This window comes from Pteropus medius, unplaced genomic scaffold (genome assembly GCF_902729225.1).
Source record: "Pteropus medius unplaced genomic scaffold, Ma_sr-lr_union100, whole genome shotgun sequence".
Classification (NCBI taxonomy): Eukaryota; Metazoa; Chordata; class Mammalia; order Chiroptera; family Pteropodidae; genus Pteropus; species Pteropus medius.
Window position 1 is genome coordinate 6,185,587 of NW_024354911.1, and position 21,123 is coordinate 6,206,709.

The following is a 21,123-nucleotide window of genomic DNA, read 5'->3' on the forward strand; positions in this document are numbered from 1 at the left end:
CACTTTGACCATGTGGATAATTTTTATTAAAGGCAACCCCAGCCCCCGTATTCTATTTCTTTCCCTCCAAAGCAGTGGGTTCTTGACTCAACAAAAAATTACTGAGTACCTAACCTGCGCTTTTACTATAAGGTTTTTCAAAATCTGCTCTTTTCTGTCTGTTTTTCTTACCAGCAACATCTTATTCTTAGAGGAGGTTTGTTTTTGGAGATTTTGATCCATGTGATTGTTTCCAGGTACTGAGGTTTGTGTAGTAAAACATCGGTGGATGGAAGGGAAGTTGCTCTTGAAAGTCTGTGTGTGGAGGTAACCTGGAGTTTTTCTGGTACTCACACACACACACACGCACACCCGCACGCACGCACGCGCGCGCGCGCGCATACACACTACAAGAAAGGAACTTTACTTGGGAAACAGCACGTGGGTGGGAAGAGGAGGGGAGTCCTGGAAGATGAGAGCTGGCCTAGGCTGGACCCCATGCTCTCTGCAGACCTGAGGCCCCACCACTCAGGGAAGCGAGCGCCGGGGGTCTGGAGCCTGGCTCTGGTGTCTCACCACAGCGCAGGTCGCCCACCTCAGCAGCTCCCCGAACTGAAGTTCCAAACTTTTCCTCCAGCGGGGAGAGGAAGGGTGTTATTAAGTTAGAAAGGGAAGTCCCTCCCCCTTCCAGGGTTCCGATTGGCCGGGACCGACCCCACCCTCGCCAGAGCCGCGGACGGATTGGCTGGTGGGGTCGGGGGCCCTACCGAGGCTGGCAGCCGTCGGTCGCCGGGGGCCGCCAGGTGGCAGGTGGGGCCGAGACCGCCGGCACCGCGGTCTGCTCCTCCGCCCGCGCAGCCAGCCCAGACTTTAAGGTTCGCGCGCAGGGCAGTCGCGCCGCGCCCGCCGGGAGCGGGACTGCCCTGACTTGGCCATGAAGAGCCTCAAATCCCGCCTGAGGAGGCAGGATGCACCCGGCCCCGCGTCGTCCGGCTCTGCCCCCGCCGCCAGCGCGGTGAGTCCCGCGGCCCGTGCGCGTCCCGGGCTCCCGGTGCTCCCTTCCCGCGGAGTCTTCCTCTGCTCCGAAGCGGGCGCTCCTTCCTTGGCTTTCCCTCAGCGCGCCGGGCTCGGCGGCCGCGGCGACTCCTCCTCCCTCAGGCCGGGGCTCCGCGTTGGCATGGAGACCCTGGGGACCGTCCCCTCCGCCACCCCCGGGCCTCGCGGGACCCCTGCCACGCCCCTTTCCTCCGGGTCTCCGAGCTCCTGGCGCTTCGGGATCAAATCGCTCCCTCCTCAATCCGGCGTGCCTCGGTTGTCCCCCAGCCCCGACACCTTCCCGGCAAACTCCGGGCTTGTCCCGCTCCCCACGAATGTTCTGTCCCGGCCCAGCTCCGCGGGGGCGACGGCGTGTGTCAGTCAGTCCCCGGGGCTGTGGGCCGGGCTGGAAGTTCGCGCCCTGCGTCCAGGTCGGGGACTCCGGACCTTCTGTGAATCCGAGACTCGGAGCATTGAGCGGTACCGGCCTGGGTAGATGTCTTCTACTGGCCGCTGTTGTCCTGTCACTGGGAAAGTTTGATTTCTCAGTGAGGCAGATGGACGCGGGCATAGCCGGAAGGACAGAGCCCCAGTGGGTAGTAGCCTTGGGAGTGGTGAAATTGGAAAGTTAGTCGCCCTGCTGGGCCGTGTAAGCCTCACCTGTACGACAAACCTGTATCACAGGATCAAGTTTCACCGTGGGGGAGAGACCTCCATTCTGCGTTGATGTGCAGCCCGCCCTCAGTGTGGACGCTAAGTACTCAGGGCCTCTCTTTAGTTGGCAGGAAAACAGAAATCTTGAGAAACACCAGACTGCATATGTTGGGATTTAGATAATTGGCAAGTTAGAAGAATGGCCATAACATCAAATTCTATATTATCGAAATAAACGTTATTTAAACAGTCGAGTCAGAAAGGTAAAGGAGTTGTAACGTTCCAACTGCCCAGTTGCCCATTTGGAGTAATTAAAATGGACCTTTATACTTTTACATAGATTTTACCAAATGATTATATGCTTTTTATGAGAAAAGTGTCTTTCTCCCTATTTCTAGGATGGTTTTCTTGGATCTAAAGGGAATTCTGGTGAAACTAGGCTCTTTAATTCCCAATTAAAAAAAAAAGGATAGTGTCAGATGGCATATTTGATAATTTGATACTGTTTACTAAACCATGAAGTTGTTTTGTAAGGACGTAGAAGGAGAGATTACTTTGTTTCACATTATTTTTTAAAATAATAATTGGAAGAAATGTCATTTACTGATATCAAAGGTCACTAGTTAAGTTAAAGATTCTGCTTTGAAGTACAGGCTGTGTTTTCAGCTTTAAAGTTATACTTTTCTAGATTTCTTCACAATATTTTCCTGTTTGGTTTACACTAAGGATTCACATCCCATTTGGAAGTTAATACACCTTAATTTTATCTTTTTTTTTTTCCTTGAAACGCAGAGTGGTTTTATTGGTATTATCAGCATGCCAGTTTGCATTTTATACATTTGAAACATGAAGTGCTTCTCTCTGAGCTTAAATCTTTAACATATGCTAAACTGAGCATTTTATTATTTTTCCTAAAATAATGGAATAAAAATAAAGAGAAATAGTATAAAAAAGTAGAACCCATCTGCTTAGAAAAAGTGAACATCTCTCAGTTTAAGTTAAATATTATAATAAGTTTTATAAAGTAGTAAATAAAAATAAATGAGTGTGATGACTAATAAAACCAAACTAAGCATTGATAGAATAAAATAAATGTACAGAAGAAAAAGGTTCCTTCTGTTTTTTAATGTATAAACCATAATCCCTGATGTCAGATTTGGTCATATATGTACATATTATTAAGACTGAGCATCTTTTTTTCTTTATGCCTTCAAAAATATTTAAAATTTTGTTTGCTTTCGAATAGATAATATAGCACATGGCTTAATATTTGAAAGAAACAAAAATATTTACAGCAAATAGTCCTCCACCAGAATCCTTCAGCTTCTCTGTCTCCTTTTCTTAGAGGCCACTGGTGTTATCAGTTGCTTGTGTGTTCCTCCAGAGAAAGTTTAGCAAATACAAGCAAATCTAAATATTTCTGCATATTCTTTATAGAAGTGGTTGCATACTGTACTTATTGTTCCATATCTTTTTTAACTGTAAATATCTATACCCATTCAGAGCATCTGCATTCAAATCTTTTGCTATAATATACAATACTGTGATGAATAAGCCTGTATATGTTTCAGGTGTGTGTGTGAACACATGTAGGATCAGTTCCTAAGAGTGGAATTGCTGGGTTAAAGGATACATGCATTTGTAATTTAGTAGAGTTAAATTCCTTCCATGCATCATGTACCCAGTATGTGAGAAATTATTTTTTTCTGCTTTTGTTTGTATAGAGCTTTTGATCTTTTTGAGCCTGATAGGTAAATGTGGTATCTCTGGATAATTTAAATTTGTATTTGTCTTATTATGACTTAAGTTGAGCATCTTTTCATAGTTTTAAGAGTCCCTTGCATGTTCTTTTCTGTGAACAATTTATCCTTTCTATTTTTTTATTGAGTTGTTGATTTTTTCCTATTCATTTGTATATACTTTATGTCAGAGAAATTAGCCCTTTTAATATGAATGTTTTTTCTTAAATGGTTATTTATCGTATGACTTCGTTTATAGTGGCTTTTGCTATGCCACCATACAATTGAATTTATCAATCTTTTATTTTGTGACTTTTAGGTTTACGTTATATCTTAGCCTTTCCACTCTGTATTAAAAGCAAAAAAAAAAAAAAAAAGCCCCCTTTTTTCCCCTTTATTTTTTTCTTTACATTTAAATCTTTGATCCATGTAGAATTATTCTGGTGTAAGGTAAGAGATATACATCTTGCTTTCTTTTTTCTGCCCACTTTCTCCCCATGGCTACCTAATTTGATCTTAAAGCATTCATTCAGTTTTCATGGAAATGATCACAATTTGTTCTGCACAACTTTGATTTGAGAAAAAATTTTAAAATATCTATTTTGTAAATATTTTCATGTATTTATTTAAGCTTTTTATCTGGAGATACATTAGAACTAGACTAAGATATGTAAATATTTTATGATATTATAATATGTGAAATATTAGCATATATAGTATGTGCAATAATTTAGTATATTAGCTTAACATGCTAAATTATAATTATATGCAGATTATGTGCAGAAAAAGTCATTTAAAGTATTTTGAATAAGACCGTGGTTGTAAATATGCCAGTGAGTTTAGAGTTTACTAAGTGGGTGTGTGTTTATACACATATAAATAAATAGTTCACAATTACAAATTATGGGTAAAATACATTTGAAAGTTCTTTACTAATTAAATCTGGAGATAGCTGCATCTTTTAATCATAAAAAAAGACAATTTTTGGTGTTAGATTTATTTTTAATTACTAAATTAGGGCTTCGTATTTCTGAAAGATAATTAAATGACTAAATACTGTTTTAGATCTAGCCAATTATATATGTACAGTCAGTTCCATATACAGTTATGTGTATAATTATAAATACAATGAGAATAATAGGCTTGTTCCAGTTTCATCTACTTCAGATTAGGAAATTTGAGTAATTAAAATTAAGGGACTGTAATTCTAGAACTGGTAGTGGTACTGCAAACTTTGTAAGTACTGCAATATTGTAAGCAGACATTTTGGAAGGGAGTTCCCCTTTAAATTGTACTTATGCTCAACATTTGTAGTTAAGCAGAGTAAATTCTTGCTTTAAAATAATCTCTGTCCTGGGATATTCTGTAGTGATCATTTTTGCTGCCCTTTCTCTAGGCTACTCTTAAAATGTGGCAATGAATTTTACAAATCAGCGACGAAACGTGTTCTAAAACATCTTATTAATGTCTCAGTATTCTGAAAAAATATTGATATTTCTAAAAGAATTTAGAGTTACGGATATAGCAGCTGAAATCTTCAAAAAACTTCTTTTGATTTCCACTAAGAACAAATTTGAGATGTTTAGAAAGTATAAGAGATTAAATATTATTTTGTTTTATTTGTGGTTTTATGAATGAGGGCTTTGTGTTTTCCACTCAGAGATTTGGATTTATTTGAAAAGATAGCAGTGTTATTTTAACAATGATTTGGGGTAATGATAATTAAGGTCATAAATTGTTATATTTAATTTAAACTCCTGGTACTTAATTGAGCACTGTTTACTCATTTTCATTAAAGATGCCAACCTTTAATAAAAATGCTTACTTTAATTAAAACTTATTCAGACAGTTTTCTAGGATTATCCCTGCATTGTATTTCTTGGTGGATCTTGAAGGAAGATCACAGTGAAGAGGCCCTCATTTTATACTTTTGGATTTCAATCCAGCCTCAGTTTTGCTCAGGTCTTCATGCCGATTTGAATTGTTGAATTTTATTATAATATTATAATGTCTTTTGGTGTATAATGAGTCCTACAATTTAAATAATGAGTAGTTAAGGATTTTAATTCTTCTAATAAGAGTGGAACAATGATTGTATGTCTTTATTTATTGTGCATATACATAATTTTCAAATTTAAAGTTATTCAATTTTAAATTTGCTCAGCAGTCGCCTTATTTAGCTTGGAAAACATTTAGAGAACACATAAGGGAGGCTTAAGAATGAATTAATAACAAGGTCATCATTGAAGAATTGGATAATGCTAAATTGGGAACAGAAAATGTGCAAGATGAGCCTGGAATCCTTTGTTAGGCTAGAAAGCAAGAAGACTCTCAAAGACAAGAACTTGGGAGCCAACTTGAGGTGGCTCCCACTTGGCCAATGATTGGACAGTGTGATTACCAGTGAGGATAATATGGCAGTAGACAGACATCTTTAAATTTATGAGTTCATAATAATGATTACCAAAACAAAACAAAACAAAAGAATAAGAAGAAACTTGTTAGGGAACTGATGTATTCTTTAAAGGTCTAGAAAATCAAGAGGAAAAAAGAAGCATCATGTTTTTTCTTGGGGTAATCAAATATTTGATAAGGGAGTTTCTCTTCTATAAAAGCTGTTTGATCCTAGCTGATAGGTGAAGATGGGATGATAGAATTAGTATATCACAGTTTTGCAACTTTGACTTAATGGATCTGGAAATATTTATTAAATATTTATTACTATTAACAGCCTTGACAAAACAACCAAACCTGAAATGAGGCCTCTAATCTAACCATTTTACAGAAAATATAGGGGATGGAGGAATGTGAGGATGCACTCAGCAAAATTCCATTCGTGGGAAACTATAGAAAAAATGGTCTGGTTTCTTCAAAGGTGTATTATAAGAAGGAGAAAAGAAATGGAAGATAAATCTAGAGATTAAAAGATTTAGGAGACGTATTAACCAACTGCAATGGTAGACTTCGTTTAGAACCTGATTATATAACTAAAAAAATAAGTTTATAAGACAATTGAGGAAATGTGAACATTAACTGGATACATGGTAATATTACAGACTAATCATAATAATAATAATTATTATTTACACCTACAGCACCCAGTCTTCCTAGGTAGTCTCCCATCCAAGTACTAACCAGGCCCAACCCTGCTTAGCTTCCGAGATCAGATGAGATCGGGCTTGTTCAGAGTGGCATGGCCGTACATGGGAATTATTATTTTAAAAGATTTAAATGTGACAATAATAGTAATGTGGGCATATTTACAAAGAGTTTTTGTCTTTCAGAGAAACATTTAGAAGTATGCTATTTACAGGTAAAATGATAGGAAGTCTGGGATTTGCTTCAGAGTAATCTGAGTGGGTAGGTAGGAGAAGTAAGTGGGAAGAATAGTTGAGATATAGGATTGGTCATGAGTTAATAATTGTAGCTGGGTGGATCATGATACTATTGCATTTACTTTTGTGATACTTCTGTATGTTGTATATGTTCTAAAATTTCTAAAAGATCAAGCCATTGTCTTCAATACTTTTAAGATTAGTTAACATCCATCACATCATCAGCAAATCAGATTTTAATTAAAAAAAAAAACTTTAGGAGTGCTAGAAATAAAATAACAATAATACAATATGTTAAAAGCCATAATAGTGGTGTATATACATTGCCATGGGAGCATGGAGGGTGGGGTCAGTAAAAGAGGTAGAAAAGCAAAGCTTGAGCCTGGGCCAGAAAGACAGTTTTCAGGGCTTTTCAAGCAAAACCACAGCAAATGCAGTGGTGTGGAGCCATGAAATTACACAGCCCACCGAGAGAGCACCAGGTCTGGAAATAAACTTGGGCATTATGGTGGGGGATGGTGCAGATGAGGTGTAGGCAGGTGAAAGTAAGGAGGTAGAGGGTGGTAGCTTGGAGGATATAGTCAAAGGAAGGTTTTTATTTCTTCTTTGTTTTTCTAACGTGAATTAAAATTTTGAATTCCTTGACAAGTTTAAACCATTGTTTAGAGAGATCTATGACTGAAACTGTGAAGTTTCATCAGAAATTATCCTGTGAGTTAACAAGTTCATCCTTCTTTTCCCTTTCCTGCCAGAATTAGTTAATTGCCAGCAAATGTCGTTCTCTCAGCCCTGTTTAACTTACAGTTGTATCCTTGGTGAAGAAATTTTGATTCAAGTATATTAGATTTAAACATCATAACTCATATATTTGCTCTTTCTTTCATCTCTATCATGTGGAAGCTTTTATTGTCCTGTTAGAGATTATACAAACATTTGTCTGTTCTGACACCATGGGATATAGGAAATTGTTGAAAATTTCTATATTCATAATCTTATTTATGCAAGAGAAGTCAAATAGATTTCTTTAGGGAATATGCCTAAAAATAGATGGTTGAAATGGTACTTGCTGAAATTAGAAATAGAATGATAGGATAGTATATGCATATTACCTCATTTTCTCAAATCATATTTTCTCTTCTAGGCTTGAAAATACAGCAAAAAAAAAAAACAAGAATAAATTCATGTGTTTATAGTCATAAAATAGTTTTGTCTGTTGGACTATTTTTATCAGGAACCCTGAATGTTATTGACAGTTACCAATTTATTTTGAAATGGTATAGTCTCCAAAGTGATGTGCAAAAGAAGAACTGATATAGTTGAGTGACTAAAGCTCTGGCAAAGGATGGGATGTGATGAGCTCTAATTATATAATCGAATCAGACTTGACAAGTCTGATGTACCCTTGAGAGAGAGTAGCTGTATGACTGAACCAGTTAAGATAAATGACTGTCTATTGTTTCAAAACCTTTTCCCTCCATAAAAGTCATGCATGTTCATTGCAGAAAACAAAATATAGTTGAAGAAAAAGAATAAAACAAGTTACCCATAATACTATATCCCATGCCATAAACCACGGGTTATGCTCTTTTTTAAGATTCTATACTGCCCTTTATTCAGTTAGCATTTAATTATATTAATGCCACAGTGAATGATATATGTATAATTTTTTGAATCATATTTGATTGTAATATTCTTTTTTTTTAAAATTATAAATAATTTGAAGGGATTTGAGCAGATTCAAATGTCCCATCAGGAATACTCAGTAAATGCTAGTGAGTTACTTAAAAGGAATTTATAAGAAATTCAAGTGCTGATAGCTAATATTTATTGAATATATATGTCCCAGACATTGTTTAAAGTTCTTCACATTAACTTGGTCCTCACAGCAACCCTAAGAAGTGGGTACTGTTGCCATCATTTTACAGATGAAGTTAAATAATTTACCTGTCCAAGGTGCCATAGCTGATAAATGGAGAGCCAGGTAGCTTGACCTGGAACCCATTTCGTTAACCATTGTGAACTGATATAACTTAAACTTTAAAGCCATATACTTTAAGCCATGTACCGAAAAAATTGGAGGGAGCTGTGTTTGTGAGGAAGGAAGGTCTTTTATTGTTTCTGTTGATTCCTCCTTGTTTGTATTGATCTTTAAGAGCTTTACATCTTTATTTTTGCTACTTGGCCAATTATAGATTAGAGAGTAGTGTGTGTCTCTCACTATAGTAGTGTTTCTATCACCCTCCCTTATATTTCAAACAGTTTTGTGTGGTGTACTTAATTTGTAATAAGGACACATTCAGGTTCATGGCTGTTTTATATTCACTGTAGAGTGTAACTGGTGCTGTAAAAGTCTCTGATTTGTCCCATTATAACTTTTGTCTTGAATTGTACCTTTTTTGGTAATATTGTCCCTTTTGCCTTTTTGCTTCGTGTATATGTGTCGGTTCATCCAGTATATTATCCTATCATCTTTGGTTTTAAATATATAGGAGGATGTTTAGGTGAAGTAAGTCCAGAGAATCTGAATTCCAAATTATCGCTTTACTATCTAGAGGGGTACGTCTGTGTGTGTGCATGTGTGTGTGCTTCTAAAAGGGTATATACTTTTTTGAGGGGGGGAGGTGATAATTTTTTAATATCGAGCTTATTGATATGTCGTCAATGTTTGACTCTACCTCTATAGTAAGGTTTTCCCTTTTAGGTGCACAAATATATATATTTTTTAATCTCAGAGACTTTTGGTTAATTTTTTTTTCTTACCAGATAGTGACATTATTGGAGAGAGAAAAAAGAGGGGGAAGGACATATACATCATGCTTTCTAAACTAAAAAAGCGAGTGTGTAATAATTCTTCCAGCTTCTTTTTGTTATTTCATGGTTTTCTCATCTGCAGGGGACTTATGCTGTGCAGAGGTGGGGGTACTATGAAAACGAGTCTCCAGTGGGGAAGCCTTGTGGGCGAGGTTCTGGTGAGGCCAGCACTCTGATCTTTTCAGCTGTGTATGTGAGGAATAGACCACAAACACTTGCTGATTTAGTTATTTTAATGGGAGGTCTTTTTTAATGAGAGGATTTTTTAATGAGAGATATTTTTTATGATTCAAATCTTTCAAAAAATTAATATTTTTTATTTAAAAAATACTTTATGATATATAAACAACATACATGTCAATGGATAAGTGGACAAATGTGGAAAAAGGAGTGTTTTCTCAACCTTAGAAAAGGCAAACTGTGGGCCAAAGAATGTCCATTCATAGCTCTTGGAGCAGTAGAAAGGGTCTGGGTAATATCTTAGGGTTACAGGGTCAAGCTCTGCAGTCTAGGTGACTTGGGTTTGAATATTGCTGTTCCAGTAACCAGCTTTGTGACCATAGGCAAGTTACTTAAATATACTTGTTTCTCCAATGTTCTTAATATTACTAACTGAAAAACCTCTCTAGGAGTCATTTCATTTTTGTCCTTTATAACCAGATGAACAGCAAGCAATCTTTCCTAATCTTTTCCTTTCCAATTAATACATTCCCTCCTGGGCATTTATATAACCTCTCTTCAAAAGATCATCTGCCGTAGCCTCCTGCTCCAAGGGCGGTAAGTGGTATCTCTATTTTTCATTTATTTAAAAAAAAAAAAAATTTGTTGAGGCCTAGGCTAAGCACTGAGGGATGAGAGGATGAGGAAGATGAGAGGCTCTAAATATTGTGGGGGAAGCTCTGTAAACATAACATAATGTAATCACTGCTGTGATAGAGGAATGTACAAGTTGCTGGTTCATTCTGGCTGAGGAATCAGTGCAAGCTTTTTTTTTTTTTTTTTTTTTTTTTTGCAAGATGAACTGCTGCTGCTGCTTTATGTTAAAATTTAGGTGGGATTCGTATAACACAAAATTGACCATTTTAAAGTGAGCAATTCATCACCCCAAAAGGAAACTCTACCCATTAAGCAGTTGCTTTCTAGCTTCCTTTCTCTAACCCCTGGCAACGACCAATCTGTAGGATGAGTTCTTAATCTGAGGCTAAAAAGAAGTGGGTAGTTGTGATCCAAGAAAGGATGAAGTTCCTTTCAGAAGGAACAGTAAGAACAAAGGCATGCAGCTAAGAAATGTCAGAGTGGGAAGAGGGGGCATTTGGATAGTCAACTCAGCTCCAATGGATCATACAACAGGCAAGGGGACTGACTGGGAGATAGGCAGGGTGGGAGGTTGGGGCTAAATCTTGAGATGGCTTAAAATCTGCCATGTTTTAAGAGTGTTGGACTTTGTCCTGTGTTTCAGAAATGCAGACTCATATGATCAAATGTGTTTTATTATATGGATTACTGTGGTAGCTTTGTTCAGGATGGATTTGAGGAGGTCCGGCCTGGAGGTGGGTAGATCGTTTATGAGGCCACTGCAATAGTGGAAGTAAAAATTAGTGAGGGCCTGAATCATTACAATGCTGGGATGATGGACAGGAGGGCACATGTTAAGAGAAACATGGGTCACCTGAGACCCAGAGAAATTGCGACTTGCTGAAGACACACATAGTCAACAGACAAGTTGTCAGAGCCCTTGCCTGCTGTCCTTGAGTGATTGCCACTAAGCCCCTTGGGTTTGATGTAGTGTTAGGAAAGCGCAGTTCCTGACTGCAGGTAATTCTGTTCTAAGTGAGAGGGAGAACACTGTCTCCATCTTCCAGTGTGCTAGCAGCTGCTTAGTGTTGTTTTAAAGGGCATTAAAATCGATTTGGAGGAATAGGTCAATGTTCTGATGATGGTGGTTGAAAAATACTTTTGAAAGTTTAATTTACTGTGCTAATAATCATTATAATCACAGATTTTTAGCAGGTAACTTGTTTTCTCCAACTTTTTATTATAAAAAATTGAAACACAAAATGAGAAAGCATAGCACAGTGAATTGGGATCTACCTGCTTGTTACTTAGATTCAAAAGTTAACATTCTGCTATATTTGCTCTAGATATGTGTATGTGTGTATACATATGTAAGTATACACATATGTTCACTGGACCTTTTGAAAGTAAGTTGCAGATGTTACATTTTACCTTTAAATACAATAGCTTCCATCACTTAAGAATAAGATGTCTTCTTGTCTATAATATGTGATATTTTAAACTAACTTTCTAGGTGAGGAAACTGAAGCGTTATATAACTTATGAGGATGAAACAGATTTGGAAGAAATAATGTTTTTCAGTTCCCCAGATGGCTGTATCTTACATTGTACATGATAATATTATCTCTCAAATTTCAGTAATAATGTATTATATTACCTTGCTGATTCTTGTCACATCCATGGAACACTGTTAATATCCTTTTTAAGTGACTTACTTTAAAACACTTAAATAGGAATATATTTATTTAGAAAGGAGACTATATGAAAAACAAGAAGAAAAGGGGATCTTAGTGGGCTCTGAGCTGCAGAAATTATCTTTCTGATGAGCATCTCTAAGGAAGGAACAGTAGTATAGGGGTCGAGACAGGTGGCAGAAAGAGGTTGATGAGCAGGTATGTGGCTGCAGGCTGTATGTGAGTACTTGTACTCTGCTGGTTTTGTCACTAGATTGAGCCAGAGACCGGGGCTTTGGAACTCCTACTGGGTATTTTTCTTTTATTTGTCACTCCATGCTCCAGGCCCCCATTGCCGCACGTATCCTTGTTGCAAACTGATATTACATGATCTGGAACCTTAGAAGGAGCTGCCAGTAGACTGTGCAACCCACAGTTGTCTTTGTGCCAGTGAGGTCTGTACATCTGCATGGTGGTATATGGACCACACTCTGAGAGATGCTTAATTTCAGTATTCTGTTACTAAGTAAATACCTTATTTTTGTGGAATGACTGTTTTAAACTTTGTTTTAGAGCTAAGAATTATAATTTATTGAAGTTCTTAATTATTAGCACATAGTCTTTTAGTACTTCATGCTAGGCACTGTATTCCCTAGGAAATGTAAACAAAAATTCAGTGTATATTCAAAATTATTTGAAGTTTATTTTTCTTAATTCCTTTTCTCTAAACTTAAAAATCACCTGGAATTACAAAAAATTTTTCCATCCCAACTGTGTTTTATTCGGCTAACAAAATAACATATATTTCCTCACTAAATTTTCATCATAGAAAAGAGGAATGAATGAAAAAGAGTGTTTTGCAGGCTGTGGAAAACATTACGCTTGTGCATTTGATAAAGAGTTGAAGCTATTGTTAGTGTTTTATATTTATGGCTGCTATGAGCTTCTCATTCCATGGTATCATTCATAACCATCAATGTGCTCTTTCTACTGGTAAATACCAATAGGCAGAATCCTGGCTTATTTTCCTGGGAATAAGTCTTTGGAGTTCTGTTGAAGGACACCATATCTATTGTATATTTGTCATTGTATACGTTGTAATTACTTTCAGCCTAAAAATTTCAGCAAAATTCAATTCCATTAATCACTGACAGACTTCTTTTTTTTTTTTTTGTCGCAACACTTCTGTTGCCTGCCCTCATTTTCTTCGGTCACTCTAGGAACTGTTATCCAGCCTCCTTGAAGACTGCCCCACCTTGGATCCAGTGCCAGCCTATTGACAGGTTGTTGGTAATTTTTAGCACATTGGAGCTGAGATTTAGAAAGAGTTCTCTAAGGGGATGAAGTTCCTAAAGGCTAACAAACATATTTATGGTCTATAATATTTTAGTTAAATTTAACAAATATTTATTTGGTACCTACTATATATGACACTTTCTTTTCTTCACAATGAGAGAGTGTGACTAGAAAATTGCCTCCAAAAGGTGACAGTTTTGCAGAAACATGTTTTGTTTTGTTTTTAGCTAGGAGAAAGTTCAGCTCCCTTTTTAATTAATTTTAAAATTCATATAATTTTATACTCTTTCCAAATTTAAAATAACCTTACATTTCACTTCTTTACATGTTTAAATATTAGATTTTTAGCATTTTAGGGTGGAAAGAACTTTAAAGTTTTCTAGTCTAGTGGCTAGATGACCTTTAAACTTTTTGAGTACAATCCACAGTTAGGAATACATTTCCACTGCGATGCAGACGTGTGATAGGCAGAATTCCAAAAAGCTCCCTCCCATGATTTTCCACCCTAATCGCTAGGATTTTGAATATGATGAGGTAATATGCCCATGATTGTGTTATATTACATGGTAAATGAGATTTTGTGAATGTAATTAAGGTCACAAATCACTTGAGTTAGCCAAAGGGGAGATTGTCCAGGTGGACTTACTCTAATGACCGGAACTCTTTGAAAACAGATTTTTCTCTGGCTCGCACCTCAGTCCTACAGCTGCAGGCAACTGAAGTCTGTCAACCACCTGAATAAGCCTGGAAGTGCATTATTCCCCACACAAGAGCCCAGCCTGGCTAACACCTTGATTTTGGCCTAAGAGAACCTAAGCGAAAAACCCAGTGCACTGCACCTGGATCTCTGACCTACAGAACTGTGAACTAAGTGTTGTTTCTAAGCGTCTTAAGTTTGTAGTAATTTTTTACAGTAATAGAACACTACTACACAAGACTATTTTGCAACTGTATGAAGAAATTCTGTGGAAGAAATGGAAATCTTATAAGTGAAAAAATCAAAATGAAAAATCTAGATATAACCTGTTAATAGTTATATAAAACATTCACATGGTAAAAGACCAGTAGGGGCTATACAAAGATGGTCATAGTTATGAATTATGCAATATTTATTTTCCATTGCTTTATTTTTACAATTAAAATAAATTTATATTAATATAATTTATAATAAACTTATTTGTGTAAAACTAAGAACTTAAATTTATTTGGGAATTTATTACTGGGAGCATGCATATTCATAGTCCTACTAAGACTGTTGGCAAATTTTACACGAAAAACTTATGAATGTTTTTCTGATATTGCTTAATTACTGAATATATCATTAAGATAATTGCTATCAAGAACCTGTAGGTAACAAATTAAAAACCCTACATTCCTTAACATTCACCAATTCACTAATTTGCTGAGGAAATAGCTTTTGCTGTCAGATCTGAGAAGAATGCACAGGCCTGTACATTTTTTGAAAAGAGATTCTCTGTCTAGGAGTGGCTGTTGGAAAGATAGATTTAAAGTTGCTCATGTATGGCCTTTAAAGATATCAAAGGACTTGTGCTTATTATTGTCTTCAAAACACTTGAAGTAATTTACCCTTCTTAAAGAGCTTTATTGCAAGGGGTCCTGTAAGTTAAGCTTTATTAATTAGAGCTTTTCTGTATACCCATTGAGGAAATAGAACAACAGGTTTCTTAATTGCTTAGATCTAATTGCATTCCTGCTGAACTGTTTTGTGTAGGAAAGGGTGAGTCACAAAGAAGGAAGGAACTACACTTAGGACACATTGAAAACACTTTGGGTGTGGTGGTGTGTTTGGGTATATTCTTAAGACAAATGAAGTGTCTCATTTAATGCAATGAGGCTATCATGTAGGATTTTTTTGTTGTTTGTTCTAACCTATAGGATAAACTTTTCCTTTGCCTGCTCCTGACTGCTTAGCATTGAAGATACTTCTTAAAAAGGACCAAAAGTAGGGAAGGAATAGTATTGCATGGTGAAGGTGAAACCCTATTCTGTAGTTATTTTTGTATAAAACTGAATTATTAGAACTAACATTCCTAACCATATAGTATTTTATTGCTTTTCAGTGTTCCTGGATGATAACATTGATTCAGTTTAAATACTGTTAATTGGAAAGATTGACTCAAATGATAACATTTTCATTGAAAGTGTTAATACACACAATTAAAAAATTATAAACTACTTTTAAACACAAGGCCAACTTTATAAAAGGCAGAGTTTTGGAGTCCTAGAATGCCCTTCTTTTCCACTTTCACAACTTAAAAACTTTTAGGTGGTCTAAATGTATATGTATAATGATCCATTCTGCTGGGTTCTCCATTCCCCATTTGGTACATCACTCTAGTAGGCTAGGCAGACCTTGTGGTTCGAGGGGACACAGAGATAATGATGACTAAGGTATAAGTACCGAGGCTTAGTATAGGACAGACCTCGGGGATGCAGATATCTGGGTGCTGTTTTCTGATGTTAAGTACAATTCCTGCTGGACTGGAGGTGGGATTAAAACAGATGATTCTTGCCTCATATTTTGGCTCACTCCCTGGCCTTGAGAATGAGTCCTTCCTTAAATTTGGTGCCCTAAGCACTTCACTGCTCTTATCCTGGTCCAAGCTCTGCTCATTGATGCATCATAGGGTTAGCAAATTACCTCAGTTTATTTTCTTTGAAGGAAAAACTATTATTTTTCACTCAGAGAATCCAGAATAAGGGCCTTTAAGTGGCTTCTTGTATATATGACTTTACTTGGCCAATGCTATCGCAGATTTGTACCTCAGTGTAAGCTAGAGAATATTTATAAAGATTCACAAGATTTCCTATGCATTTGAACTGGTTTGATTTATATATAGAATTTCAGGTAACATAAGTTGTGAAAACAGTTTAAATCAATCAATATTTCATGACTGTGACTGCTAGGTTTTCCGATATGTTTCTTATCTTTTTAATTGCCAATTGCCCAGATAATATTCTGATTTTTTAAAATTAATGCCTTTTACTCCTGTAATTTATTATAGTGGCTTTCTATGGTATGTTTCACATTTATAATTGGTGTTAGAGTGAGAGGTAGAATTGGAAAGTAATTGCCATTGTCATGAAATAGGAAGAGACAGTGATTGGATGTGAACTATACTTTTGAGACAGAGTTTTATATTTGGAGATTGTGAGAGAAACAACATTACTGATTTATTTATTTATTTATTTAAAAATTGACTAATCTGGGCTTTATATTATGCACCACATACCAAATTCTAGAGCCAATAGTATTAATTTAGTTTAACTTTTGACACAATTACCTTCTTTCATATTGACTTCAAAATTTGGTGGTAATATTTTGATTAAATATATAATTATATATTTAGGAAGCAACCTAGGTGTTCATCAATAGATAAATGGCTAAAGAAGTTAGAAGGTATTCTGTAAGTTAACTAAGTCAGACGGAGAAAGACAAATACTGAATTATTTCACTTATATACAGAATCTAAAAAACCAAAACAACTGAATAAAATAAACAGAAACAGACCCATGGATATAGAGAATAAGCTGTTGGTTGCCAAAGGGGAGGGGGTGGGGGGATGGGTGAAAAGAAAAAAATAAAAACATTTTATTTAATATATATTGTTGATTCATTAAAAAAATTTTATAAATTAGCATGAATCTGAGTCTTGAAACTTTGAATTTTTAATATGCCAAGAGTTTGGTATACATCTTACATATCTATAAGTAAAGTTTCCATTTTAGAATCATTTGAACATCCTTTTAAAGTAAAATTAGTTAATAGTAGCAGGAAGAAGACCAAGTTGTCTTTACCTTGATTCATTCCTTTAAAGCAGTGGTTGTCAACTGTGGGTGATTTTGTTCCATAAAAGACGTTTGACAATGTCTGGAGACATTTTTGGTTGTCACAACTTGGAAGGTACTACTGGCATCTAAGGAGTAAAGGCTAGGGATGCTGCTCAATATCCTGCAGTGCACAGGTCAGCCCTTCCACGATAAATATTATCTGGCCCAAAATGTCAATAGTGCCAAGGTTGAGAAACCCTGTGTTAGAGGATTCATAACAAAGTATAGTTGATGTCAACCTTTCTATTTTTCATTATCCTTCATCTTAGGAGAACCAATATTTTAAAATAGTGCTTTTGCCATGTTATATGGTGGATTGATTATAAAAATGGCCCCATTCTTTACTCTTCCTTGTATCCATAGTCTTTTCAATGTGACTTCATTTTCCAGCTTCTTGAATCTAGATTGTATTTGTGCTTTGCTTTGGACAATAGAATGCATTGGAAATGATGTTCAGCCTAGGTCTTTAAGATCTTTCATTCTTCTCTTCTGTCTTAGGAACAAGCCTGCTGATTACCAGTTGCCCCTGTTGCCCCAACTGACAGCTAACCAATCACCAGACATGGGAAAGAAGCCATTCTAGACTAGCCAGACCTCAACCAACTTGGCCATTACCCGTACATGGGCTAAAGCTGAGATGACTCAGTCTGGCCCAGCATAGCAGAACTACCCAGATGACCTGTAGACTCATGAGCAATAATAAACAGTAGCTGTTTTAAGTCACTGTGTTTTGGTTTTGCAGCAATAGAAAATGGATATATTATGACATAGTAATGTGGTTTAGAGGAAATGGACATACCTGCTTTTTCCTCTAAAGAGTTCAGCAGGCCAGTTTTTTGTTGTTTTTGCTTTTTTACAGAACATCCCACAATTTGGGTTTGTTTGATTGCTTCCTAATTATCATGGCAAAAACACTAACTATTTTAGTTAGAGTTTTAAGCAAAGGAGTGACATGATCTGACTTGTGTTTTTAAAAAAATATTCTGACTGCTGTGTGGAGAATAAACTGTAGCAGGAGGACAAGGGTAGAACCAGGGGGACCAATTATAATACTTAAAGATGCAGAAACAGGAAAAAATACATAAACTATAATAGTTCTTTTTGCCATTGACTAATATAAATTGAATTAAAAAATTTCTACTATGATGGAATATTTCATACAATTTATAAATAGGTTGCAGTCTAATTTTATATGCCTTTTGGATAGTAAAGTTCAGAAAAATATTAACTTAAAATTGAACGAACCAATGAGTACTTCTTCTTATTTCTATGTGATATGATATCAAATAATTTTAAAGTAACCTCTTTGTTTTAATTATGTACATTTTCTGGCTGTTATACAATTGTTTAGTAATGAAATGGAGAAACTTTATATTGTGCTTTGTTAAGTATATATTTTAATTTAAATTATGGTAAATTATGGTAAATTTTTCTCTTGAGATTACTGTTCTCTTCTGTAAAGGATAATGCCAGGGAAGAGGAGGGAGACTTTTTATATATTCTTCTCTATACTGTTGGATCTTTCTAAAACCGTGCATATGCATTCAGTTCATAATCTAAAAAAGTAAAATTCAGTCCTTGAACAAAAGCTACCTGTTTTCCTAACCTTCTTGTACCTCAAGCACAACCTTATACTTAAAATGAAAGAGATTTAGAGTTTAAAATGGAAACGAAGAAAGATTCTTCACAGCAGATTTTTTGAGTGGAAAAATGTGCATGGACTAGAGTTGAGCAGTGTATTTGGCAGAGCACTGGCAAGCAACTCATACTCTCTTCATGAGGTTCCTAGAACACAATTGACTCCTGGGCCACCCTCTATCTCTAGACTTTGTGGGGCTCAATTCAGTTGTGGTCCCCATTGTTTCCTGTTAGATTTCCCTTGTAGCCGTTCATATATCTTTTTGACAAATCCTGTTTTTCTGAAGGAAACTGAATGGGTATTTGTTTCTTGCAAGTAAAGAAGTCTGAACAGAACAACATTTGTTGTAGAAAATTTAGAAAAACATGGAAAATATAAAGAATTCAAGTCTTTTTTTAATCTCACATTCCATAGCTGTTAACTGATATTTTCTTCCATTATTTTTCTGAATTTTATTTCTTAAAATTATCATCTTACAACCTTGATTAATATTTGCATGCCTTTTCAGTGTATTGAGCTTCTGTGACTGTATTTCTAGTTCAGGTAAACATTAAAGCTAAGTGAAATGAGAAAATTTGAGAAACCATTTAGTGAAGAAACAATGTACTTTTAAAACATGAATTTTAGGGAGATTTAGTATCATGAAAAGAATAGCAAAGAACATGCTTCTAAGCTAATGAGAAAATCGATACTGTTCACAGTTTTTACAGTTTCTTCTGTGCTGCTCATATATTATATATCTTGTAAAAGTTAGAATTAAAAGTTTTGTTAGAGGAGACCCAATTCTCTGTTGCCAGGGGAAGGCCTTTTGTCACCTTGATAAATTCACCTCAGGCTTGTTTAAGATAAAACTCAATCTTGATTGGATTAGAAGCTGCTGAGTTACACTGAAAGTTCACTGAGGTATTTAATATCATCTTATTCATGTATAATGAGAACTAAATAGCTGACTAGTGGGCTGGATACTTTGTCCAGTCTCTATAGGGAAGCAAGTTTATCGGAAGCTTGCTTGATGAAGCTTGCTTGATTCCCACTAGCATCAGTGGGAATGAATGATACGATTCAAATGTTTAAAGCCATTGTGTTTTGATGACTTGGTTTCCCTGTGATCTTCCTTGGATTGACTATTGCCTTATCCTCAGGGACAAGGAGGTCGGTCTGTGGACATTTTTCTTGGTCAAAAGGAGAGTGCTAAGATTGATTTATCCATATTTACCATGGGAGTGGCCACATATAATGCTGAGGATATACCATTCCTGGACTGGATGATCCCTGAAGGGCCTGATTCTATTATATATGAGATATATTTTAAAACTTAATTTTCTTTAACATAACAAAGGGAGAAATTAATTTTTAATTTTTTTATACATCATAATGCAGCTTGTGGGGAAAAAATGACAGTTGCAGTTTTGGAGTCATAGAATTTGCTAAAAATTTATCAAAGATAAATCTATCAAATCCTATCAGAGATCTGAATCTATGTATTGCAAACCTTGTTGCTTTTTTTGGTTGGGGCTTCCCAGATCTCCTTTTTTTTCTGGTTTAAATGAAAAGAAGAAAAGCTATTTGGAGCCAAAATTTACTACATACTTGGGAATGCTTACTATGTAAAGAATGAATTTAATCTATAAAAAGTTCACACTCTTTAAGGAAATCGTAGGTATGCCTTCGATTAAAATAGTGAGGTATGCGTACTTCTCCAAAGAAACCATGAAGCATACCTTTATAGCTGGTTATTGTTAGCTCTACTAATTCATTTACCATTGACTTCCTTGAAAAGTAAAACTCTGTACTACAATATAAAATAGTAAGTTTCGGTATTCAGTTGAACTGAATATTTAAAACAAATTACACACACATTAAAAACTTTAAAAATTTAAATCAGGAGTGTTAAAAGGACTATCAAATATTTAGGTTTCTGTTTTCTTAAAGATTCTTCTCTCTGACGGGTACAATGCTTTCTGTGAGTGTATGTGTTAAAGATATTTCTGTTTGATTTTCTGTCAGACATTATGAACACCAACTAGCCTGAGAAGCAATACAAAGCAAAATATTTGTAATGTTATTTTACACTTATATAGCCACCTTTTATCTGAAGTAGTCAGGTTTAAAAAGAATTCTTTAATTTCAGTATTTGTCAATTTCAGTTTGTTCAGTCACTCAACAGATACTTAAGTTCCTACTCTACTCCGACAAGTGGCTAGATTGTGAGGATATAGAGTACTCCCTGCCTGCTCTCAAGGAATTTGTAGACAGACAAATTGGGGAGACAAATGTTAGTATTACAATGCTAACACATTTAAAGATAAAGCTGC

The 21,123-nt window shown here is 36.0% G+C and overlaps 1 protein-coding gene and 1 pseudogene across 2 annotated transcripts in view; one reads left to right on the top strand and one right to left on the bottom strand.

Annotated features, from left to right (window-relative positions):
• Positions 1–744: 744 nt before the first annotated feature.
• UACA (uveal autoantigen with coiled-coil domains and ankyrin repeats) overlaps positions 745–21,123 on the top strand; it is a 79,971-nt gene continuing 59,592 nt past the window's right edge. The window contains exon 1 of one of the 2 annotated variants that reach the window (XM_039856769.1): positions 745–994. In XM_039856769.1, the coding sequence (XP_039712703.1) occupies positions 914–994 (81 nt within the window). In that variant the 5' untranslated portion in view covers positions 745–913. The remainder of the gene's footprint in view (positions 995–21,123) is intronic. The other variant, XM_039856768.1, reaches the window with a different exon arrangement.
• Positions 6,494–6,612, bottom strand: LOC120597982 (uncharacterized; annotated as a pseudogene).